Below are 10742 nucleotides of genomic sequence, written 5' to 3' on the forward strand. Positions count from 1 at the left end.
ACCTTTCCTCCCCAGGCCTCTCCCCCTCTCTCCTCACTTGTATCTTCAACTATTTCTCTGCTATCTCTTCCTGGATGCCCCAGCACTTTCTTAAACTTAATATGTCGAAGACTGGGCTGATCATCTTCCAACCCTCCCGAATAACCTCAGTTTCCACATTTTCTTTTTAATTGACAGCACAACTATCTCCTTTAGTCCCAAAGTGCACTGTCTTGGAGTTATCCTGGACTCCTCCCTCTCCTTGAAACTACACATTCAGCACCTCTCACAGTCCTGCTGTTTCCAACTAAAATTCACCCAGGATGTTACCACAGTCCTCATCCACTCAATGGTCATCTCCAGATTGGACTACCGTAACCCCCTCCTATCTGGCCTCCCTGATTCCCACCTCTCTCAACTCCAATCTGACCTCAATGCTGCTGTTCAGTCTTATTTTCCTCTCAAAATGTTCTACATCTGCCTCCCCTTTCATACAAGCCCTCCACTGGCTCCCCCTTCCCCTTCAAAAACCTAATGTAATATTCTTACACTCACTTACAAAGCCCGCTACCATTCCTCTCCCATTTACATCTCTGACCTCATCTCCCTTCAAACTCATGTCCACCCTCTTCAAAAAATCCAAAATGCATGCTGTCTCTCTTGCCAACTGCTTCCTCCCACTTCCAAGATTTTGCCCATGCTGCGCCCTACCTCTGTAACTCTCTCCCTCTCCCCATTACACTCTCCACCTCTCTACAAATCTTCAAATGGGCTCTGAAGATCCATTACTTTATCAAATCCTTCCAGCTCTCATCCTAACCCACTGGTTCATGCTCCTTCCTCCATCTACCCCATTTGTGTCACGCCTGTTTGTCTGCACCTCCCCATTAGAATGTAAGCTCCCACGAGCAGGGCCCTCTACCATCTTGAGCTTCTCCTTACTTATACTTTCATCTACTCCTTACTCCCCACTAGGGCACCTAACACTTGGCTGGTTACGCCCTGTTGCTTATTTGAGTGTTATGATTGCTAATGCAGCAATATATACAAACCTTGTCCTTGTCTTGCATTGTGCTGTACTGTAAGTCAGTGGTTTCTTGTTCACTTATTTATGTACTTTGTAAGGCGTTGCCAAATGGGATCGGTATGAAATACCACTGTCCCTCTGGCCGGCAGTTCGAATCCCGGGCACGGCAGGCCGACAGAAGCAGAGATCCCGGCAGCAGAAGCCCGACAGCGCTGGAAATCCCGATCGTCCCTAGGTAAGTGAAAACTAACCTAACCCCCTAACCCTCCTTAGGGGTGCCTAAACCTAGCCTCCCCCCCAAGTGAATAAACCTAATCCCCCCTGTAAGTGCCTAACCCTAACCCCCCCTTCCCCACTGCCTAAACCTAAGTCCCCGGGGGGGTGCCTAACCCTAAGTCCCCCCCGGGGGTGCCTAACCCTAACCCTCCTCCCCCTAGCCTAACCCTAACTCTCCCGGGGGGGTGCCTAACCCTAAGTCCCCCCGGGTGCCCTAAACCTAACCCTCCCCTCCCCGCGGCGCCCGGTATCCCTTCGATCGGGATGCGGGTGCCTGTCTCCCGGCATCGGGAAAATGACAGGCATCTACATATAGACGCCTTCATTTAACCCTCGCCGCGGGATAAAGCAGTCAGGAAGCCGGCTGTTGGGATTAAGACAGCCGGTTTCCCGATTGCAGCCCTTGCCAAACACTTCTGGCGCCACATAAATAAAGGATAATAATAAAGCAAACTAGAATACAGAAAATGCAAGCACACATGGGGGATGAGATGGTAATGAGACAAGAGAGATTAGATGGAAAGCTAGTAGGCTTTGATAAATAGGTGAGTTTTAAAGGAATGTTTAACATTTTGGAGGCTGGTGGAGAGTCTAATTGGGTGTGGAAAGTACAGAAGTCCTAGAGGAAGAAGTGAGATGTGAATATCATTGGGGAGAGGAGGCACCAGTGATTTCATGGGGAGGAAAGGGTGCAAATAGAGACAAGCAGGGTTGCTGGCTGCGAGTGTGAGTTTTAGGTGTTGTGCACACAGATCTTATTGTGCAAATAATAAATACTCCTATATTCATTAAAAAAAAAGATTTACCTTGCATCCAGTGGGATTTATGTTACAAAAAATTACTTTAATGGAAAGCCATATTATATAATGATTTACTAAATTGAAACTTAATTTACCTTTAACAACTTGAAGGTTTACATGAATGCTTGGGTTGGGTTATAAAATTGGCACACAAAATTTTCATAGAGTTTGAGCACAGTACACATAAAAAAAATACAGAAAATATGCCAGAAACACCATTTCAAAATTAAATTGGCCTCAACAGATGAAAATGTTGCTAAAAATAAATTTTTATAGTATGGAAAAAAATTGAAAAATGTATATTGTATTAAACAGAGTTTCTCAAATCACTTATGTCATGTCTCTCATCCAAAAGTTTTTATTGTGGTTTAACACTTGAACAACACAAATTATAAGTGACATCTTGCCTATAGTTGTTGTAATATAATTTTATAGAATTTAACAGCAATGACATTTATCTAACATACAAAATAAAAAATTTCTTACTTAGATAAAAATGACTTAAATACTTTTGTTTTGAAACAATGGCATAATGATCTGAACATTTTTTTCACACTTTCTAATTCTTGCTTAAAGCCAGTTTATAGAATAGACACTATGATCAATTACTTTTCGAAAACTAGTACATTTCATTCATTGAACCAGGATGAAGTGGCGCTTTTTTGATGAATATGACACAAACACTGTCACAATTAATATAAAATTACAAAGACCCTATAGGTCACTTTAATAAAATATTGCATAAAATGAATATGGTGAAGAAAAAGCCAGTGTATACATATGATACAGACCACATCAACACACTTCCTGTTTATAATGCCAAATATTAGGGGAAAAAAATAGCACAGAAATGTCACTTGGATGGTTAAGACATGGTCTTCTAACGCGTTTCGCTGTATCAGCTAAGCTTTTTTGAAAAAGCTGTTAGCTGATACAGCGAAACGCGTTAGGGGACCACCAAGGAGACTATTGAACTATCTCCATACTGCCAAGTGTTTATACACACACAACGACCGGATTGAACGATTTGGATCCATCTTCCTGGAATATTTTTTTATGCCTGGGGATATTTTTCATCTTATTGCCCTACTTCAAAGACCGGGACTTCCCAAACAGACCCTGCCGTATACTTTGGAGGACTCCAAGTGCAGCATACTTTTGTATGTAAATAGGAACATCCTCCTATCGGCAATAGGATCTGGTAACTATACCCTGGACTTTTGAATATACACTAGTTTGGTGTGGCACGATTCCATCTAGTGTCCTTGTTCTGGACTATATATGTCTTAACCATCCAAGTGACATTTCTGTGCTATTTTTTTCCCCTAATATTTGGCATTATAAACAGGAAGTGTGTTGATGTGGTCTGTATCATATGTATACACTGGCTTTTTCTTCACCATATTAATTTTATGCAATATTTTATTAAAGTGACCTATAGGGTCTTTGTAATTTTATATTAATTGTGACAGTGTTTGTGTCATATTCATCAAAAAAGCGCCACTTCATCCTGGTTCATTGTTTGTTTTATATTGGGCCTGACTAGCCCTCTTTTCAGTGGCAGCTAGGAATAACCACTCATTACAGCGCCTGTATCCAATTTTTTGGTATTCCTTTTACATTTCATTCATTGGTCTTGTACAATTTTGCAGTGATGTATAAAGCACTAGAGTATCTCAAATACTAAACAGCAGCTCATAATTGAATATTTGTGGTTTTTTTTAGAGGAAACGAAAAGCAGTCCAGTCTGGTGTAAGACCAATATCAGCACCAGCTGCAGGTTCAGCAACACCAAACTCAGTGCCAGCCATACAAACAGCTGAGGAGGAAGAGGATGACAGTCAGTCACAAGATTACTTTAATGTCATTCTCTATAAAAACATCTATACTATATAAAAGTTTGGAAATGAGGGGTGGCTTCTGTACAAACTTCAAACTGTCTATAGGAATCTATTTAGTTTAAAGTCTAAATATAAACTATATTCCTATTCATTTATAGATTGGCCAGTATTTAAAACTAGTAAATTACCATTTATACCCATATGTCTTTGTAAAGAAATAATCAGCAAGGTTATTGGTTGTTTTTGTATGTTTTTTTTTTAATTTGTGTCCCAACTGTACAGATCTAATTTAGATAAGATTAACATTTAAAATCAAAATATTAAATGTTGACCCTGTGCATCAATCCATTAATCTGCAGCCTGTACAGAGCATTCATGTTACCTAGGAGACTGCAAGGCAAACATAAAAGATCCCCTTTGTACTCTGCTTCATGGTGATGCAAGATTGAGAAATTTTAGTCTCCTAAGAAATGTGCATTTCACTAAATGATAAAAGCAAGGCGTATGCTGGAAATATTTAGTGAAGTATAAATATGTCAGTTATTTAAGGTATATTACTTAGCTCAGTAATATGCTAACTTAGACATAATAATGTCTAAAATGGCTTCACTTTCTCTTTAAAGAAGATGCTCCTAGCCATATCTTCCGGCAGTCTTGAGTTTCATAGGGCAGACAAGAATTTTGGCAAATTAAAGAGAAATGGCAGCCAGAAATGAGGTGAGGTCTTGATTTAAATGACATTGTTTGAGTAGATGAGACTGGTCTGGGCAAATTGTGTGTAGCCTATTTTTGCCCTTATATTAAAGAAGTGTTGGCCAATTTGAAATATAGTTGTTCTAAAATACATTTAGCATCATCAGAACTTGCCATCCAACTCTAGGTTAAGTCCCATAGCTAGACATTTAATATGGTCTGTAGACTTCTTTATGAAATGTTTTAGCATTTTGCTTTTATTCTGTAAAATGCAACAAAGATGTAAATATGCCACGCCAAATAAATTAACATAACCACAGAAAAGAGTTTTCATTTCTTTTTCTTTTATTATTCCTTCATATTCAAACTTCACAAACAGTGTGAATTTTACAATACCTCAGAAAGTGAAACTTACAAAAAAGTGCTGGTAACATTTAAAAAAAATAAAATAAAAATAAACAAAAAACATCATCCTTTAGCAACATCGATAACTCTTCCACACAGAACAGAAAAACTTGTAAAAGTTTTTTTTAAATCGTATTTAAGGCGTAATACTTCTGTATAAAGTATATGCAAGAGATAAACTTTCACAGTATTCAAAAAATGTCACAATAGTAATATAATAGAATATTGAAGCGCTACAATTATGTTCTTTTTTTGTTTTTTTTATAAGTTTTTGTCCTGTTTAAATAACAAATACAAATCACAGGTAAATATAGGTGTCAAAGATAAGAGGCTATTTAGTAGATGGCCTTAAGGGTTCTGCCACTGTTTGAAAAAAAAGCTGTCAAGATGTGTGTAGTAATTCTATATTTTAAAGCACTTGATGAAAAAGGCGTATGCATTTTTAAAAAATCTTAAGTCTTATATTATTCTGTTTGATTATTTTCCATAATTGACAAATGTTACTGTAAAAAAAGATAAGAAACTCAAAAACAATGAAGTGACAATTAATGTTTCACCCAAACTCTAGACTGTTGGCCTGCCTTCCGACAAAGACGCAATACATTGGGATGTTCATTTGGGGGGCTAGCAAGCCCACAGACAAGCAAACAAATAGGGTGCTGATCCATAATGACATGTTAATGGCTGATTTAACTATGGTAATGGACATTACTTAGTGTGGAAAGGAAAGATGGAAAATATTACAATTTGTTTTTGTTTATGCTGTTTTATTTTGTTTTTCCATTTCTATCTGCTGTAAATTGTAATATCGCCTATCTAGGCTATATTTTCAAAATGTCTAATAAAAATCTTCAAATTAAAAAAGAAAGGTGGAAAAGATATCACTATGCTGTTTCTTGTATTTTGTCTAGGTTACCATTTTAGAGATGTCTATGCAGTAAAAAAATATTAATGGATGCGCTTTAATAAGCGAATGTGCAGTGCACACATTTATTGATGGGAAAATTTGCAGGAAAAGATGCAGTAATGTTGACATGAAGGTTTGTGTATGTGGATTATGGCTCAGTGGGAAAAAAAAGACAAAATGGGCATTAAATTAAGTTTTTAAAAAATGCTCTGGTCATGGAATGAATGAGCATAAAACAAAAAGCAGACAGGGACTCATTCTACAGAACATGAGTGCGCCAATCTGGCACTCCTACGTGTATAAGGTGCTCAGTGTGACAACAATGGCATGTAATGTGCCATACTAAGGTGCTTTGAGAATATTAAAAAAAAAATTTACGCTCACTTTCACACATTCTCCCCCAAACCCTGATTAAAAAACCAAGGACAAAATCAATGTTTGAAAGGCAGGCCAAGAGCAACTGGCATTCCTTGTATGAGCCACTTACACAAGGGATATGGTACTGCTACCAGTAGATAAATTATCTTCAATTTTCTGTTTATTTTTACCCAATTGTTTTTTTTTCTGATAAATACATATATATACATGTCTAATCACACATACAGAATACATGAATGTATATATAAAGACATACAAACAGTATATACGTATATACATATGTATATATACATATATGCTGCAGAAAAACACTTGTAAAGCGGAAGAAAATTGAACAGTACCAAAAACAATTAATGAAAAGATGCGGCTGTCTTGATTCACAATGCTTTGCCCATTTTATTTTGCTCCTTAAAAACACAATTTCTTATTTTACTCCTCAATTCTTCTTTAAACTGAAATATTAACACAACAGCTGGAAATGGCAGCTGTTAACTGTGTGTGGATGACTAGTTAAATTCTGCTTGTTGCTCAGTTATGGTGCAATTGGTTTACTGAGTGCGTGATCCGGTGTTGGAGGTCATGACCTCTGTCTGGACTATCTGTGAGGGATAGTTTGGGTTTATTTCAATAGTTTTTTTTTTTAAAGGAACTGAGTAAGCGGAGTTTGCACCCTGGTCTGTCTGACCTTTAGTCCTCACCTGGTAATTTTCTCTCGGTTGAGTATCATTCATTAATCCCATCACCACCAATCGTGTGATGCGTATAGCGCAAACTGCTTGCTTTGATTTAGTGCTTCTTCACTTGCTAAACAGGAGGCTTGGTTTAGCAGGGCACTGGCTTGTTTTAATAAGTGTATTATGATTAATCAACAGTAGAAAAAAATATTAGAAGGTCAGCTCTAGGTCACTTGACCGCTACTGTAAAATGCTGAGAGGGTTTGTGCATACAGCATTGGATATTGGACCACTTTGGGTTATGAAATTACATATCTCAGGTGAGGATCATACACCTACAGACCAGAGAGTCGCAACCTGTCCAGTTTACTACACTTTTTCCATCCTGCATTTGGTTTTCAGTCGTAAAAGTCATTTAGGAGGAAACCAAAAGTGGGTAAAATTTAAAAGATAAATAAAGTAAAAGAAATAATATATTCAAGCTTTTAAGGAGGCAGTTTTCACAGTGAAATATAGACATCAATCTGGCAGTGATGAAGTCTCTAAATCCTTAAGAACTGGGGAACATTTCAGAGTACAGCGATGGGTTTGCCAGCACCCCCTAGGGTATTTGGAGGCCACATCTGTGATAGGAAGCACTAAATGGGTCTATGGATCTAACTTTATCTGCAACAGCCGACTACTACAAAAACATTTACACCCTGGGTCCGATATCATTGAATGAGAAGTAAAATATACATAAGTGCAATATATGTTTAATAGGTACAGTATGAGCTGGGAAAGTGAACAAATGAGTTTAAGGCCACAATCTATGTTTCTAATAAAAAGAAGTACAGTACCATGATCAGGACTAATGTATTATCAAGGTAGTGAAGGCTCCTTATATCTTGCTAAGGAATGAAAGGAAATTCAAGACAAAACTGTAATAATGCACAATAATCTTGTGCCAGCCATTTCTGGGCTTGATTATGGTGGCTTTGTGCTAATTTCAATGAGAAGACAGAGAGACAGCATTAGGTGGTGGTGGTGGTGGGCAGTGGTTTTCCAGCTGGATTACTTTTAAAAGCAGAAACGAAGGCACATACTAGAAACTGTATGATTACAAGTTACATGGGAAGAAAGAATGGAACCCCAATTCAACATGCACTTAAAGTGCTTTTTTGTGCTCTGTCTAATCTCACACTGAACAGGGAATGAGGGGGAGACAACCCTCTTGGTTTCGCTCCCAAGTGACTGTAGATTTGGTTGCATTTAATGCTCAGGATGGAGAAAGTACCAGGATGGTGCATGGATTTCCGCAAGTCAGCTCATTTAGTATATTGCCATTTTGTGTTTGAATGTTTCTGTGCCCCCAACCTCATCTCCTTGCACCAAGAGATTTGTCAGTCACAGCTTTTACAATCCATACTGGTTTAGGAGAAAAGTTTTTTTTATTATAAATAGTGTCATAGTTACAATTGGGAGAAATAATTATGTCTAAATAACTATGTAATTTTTTTTTTGTTCAACAATCTCCTCCTATTCCAAATGGACCGTTTGATGTGAACTTTGGACCGTTTGATGTGAACTTTAAGCAGAGGTGATTGTAAGTTTCTTTATCAAGGATAAAAAAATAGAAAAGCTTAATGTGACTCATTATATATTAGGATGTAAAGGAGATTGGAGAGTGGGGGCGCCATTTATCAATATATTGTATAACTGGAAAATGTTTTTTATTTTTATTTTTTTACACTAAAACTCCAAGTCCAGTGTTTGACATCTCATAAATAATATTTTTCTTAATTAAAAAAAAAATTAAACTCGAAAATACAACAATCCCTTTTCTACGTCCTTTTCAACACAAAATTAACAGCAGTGGATACAAATATTATCTTAACAAGTACAAAAAAAATGTTATCCCATCTTTAACACTCATTGACAAATCAGCTTTAATATTTCTGAACTGCAGCATATCCATAAGGGCAAACATAGATTGTTTCAAATTGTCTTTCCATTTATTTGTATTTTTTTATTATTTTTTTTTATTAATGCCTTCACCAAAGAGAATTAAAACAAACAAAAAAACAAACAGTCTTATACCAATAAAATGCATTAAAAAAAATAGAAATTATTACACAAAAAAATAGGTTTCCTTCGTTTAAAAAAAAAAAAAAAAATCGGACATTTCTCATTTCTAGACAATTTCAGTTAAGGGAACACAATGTAGGAACATTTTAGTGTGGTTAGTGATCCCCCCAATTTGTCGCATTGCAGGCCCCAGCCCATAAGAAGGGTTTCTTTGTAGAGTTTCCATGGAAGATGTTAAAATGTATGCACAGCTGAAACCATAGCTATAGACCACAACTTACAGGCAATGAAAAATATTGATTACACAATAAATTATAATTTAGCTTTTCAAATGTAAGTACTTTTCTTGAGAATTACTAAAGGCAGTATATAAGCAAATACAAAACAGGTTTGGCCTTGAAATAATTTTTAGTGTACTGCAGCCCTGTTTTCTTTATAAAAGTATTTAAAAAAAAACATTTTGGCCACAACAAAACATTTCATTTGTTTTAAATAAATGATTCTGTCTCTGGGACCGGTCAGTAGCACTTCTAGGGACTGGGCATAATAAATGATTTAGCACCATTAAATGAGTAACTTTTAATACTGAACTGCTGATAATTTATATTTACATCAAGAAAATATACCCAGGGAACTTATTATATTTTTAGCTTCAAATAGGGTTCAATCGGTCAGCAATAAGGGTGGCATTTAATAAAGTTTCTTAGTAAAGCACAGGTCAGCAATGGAATTTCCAACTGAAATGATGACCTTTATATACTGGATTATATTCTATTGTTAGACTGTAGTGACCAAATACAAATATTTCTGGGCATTACACTGTATGAAACAACAGTGTCACTGGTCCATCTCAGTAAATAACTTGCATTTCTTAAAAATTAGTGTGAGGGACCTGTACAGTGTCTTATTAGTGCTAATGTTTCTATTTAATAATACAAAACTGACTATACACTTAGAATATACTAGGAAAACTAAAACAGAGTAACGTTGGGTGCATGATCATATTTTGCATTTACCAAAGGCTGAACTACAGTACAAGGCATTTGGTGCCTGCAGTCTAGTAGCTGTACTAGAATTGGGTGCATATGGATTTAGAATCTTGGGATGGTGGAAGAATCATTGTAAGCACATTTTAAAACATTTTGACTGTGTAATATAGATAATTTTTCATAGCCTGGAGCTGTCTCCACCATCTATAGTTTAAATGTAGTAAAACAGTAAAAGAGTAAAAGGTGTACCCACAGCAAGGTACCTGGCTCACCCCCTGGACATAACTACGTCATGGTACCAGGGACATCCTCTAGACATAACCGTGGTATGGTACCAATTACACTCTCTAGACATTAGCACACAATTTACACATACAGTATGGTACCAGATACAGGCCCTAGATGTAGCCATGATATGATACCAGACACAGCCTCTAGATGTAGCCATGGTATGGCACTAGGTACTAGGTACAGCCTCTAGACATAGTCATGGTATGGTAGCAGGCACAGCCTCTAGACGCAGCCATAGTAATGTACCAGGCACAGCCTATAGATGCAGCCATAGTATGGTACCAGGTACAGCCTCTAGGCGCAGCCATGGTATGGTAGCAGACACAGCCTCTAGGCGCAGCCATGGTATGGTACCAGACACAGCCTCTAGAGGTGGCCATGGTATGGTATCAGACACAGCCTCTAGAGGTAGACA

The 10742-nt window shown here is 37.2% G+C and overlaps 1 protein-coding gene across 1 annotated transcript in view; it reads left to right on the forward strand.

Annotated features, from left to right (window-relative positions):
• TIGIT (T cell immunoreceptor with Ig and ITIM domains) overlaps positions 1 to 3978 on the forward strand; it is a 70500-nt gene extending 66522 nt beyond the window's left edge. Inside the window, exon 4 of the mRNA XM_088461774.1 lies at positions 3808 to 3978. Within this exon, the coding sequence (XP_088317900.1) occupies positions 3808 to 3978 (171 nt within the window). The remainder of the gene's footprint in view (positions 1 to 3807) is intronic.
• Positions 3979 to 10742: the final 6764 nt, after the last annotated feature.

The sequence above is a fragment of the Taudactylus pleione genome, unplaced genomic scaffold (assembly GCF_031769625.1).
Source record: "Taudactylus pleione unplaced genomic scaffold, aTauple2 ptg001095l, whole genome shotgun sequence".
In the NCBI taxonomy this organism is placed as follows: Eukaryota; Metazoa; Chordata; class Amphibia; order Anura; family Myobatrachidae; genus Taudactylus; species Taudactylus pleione.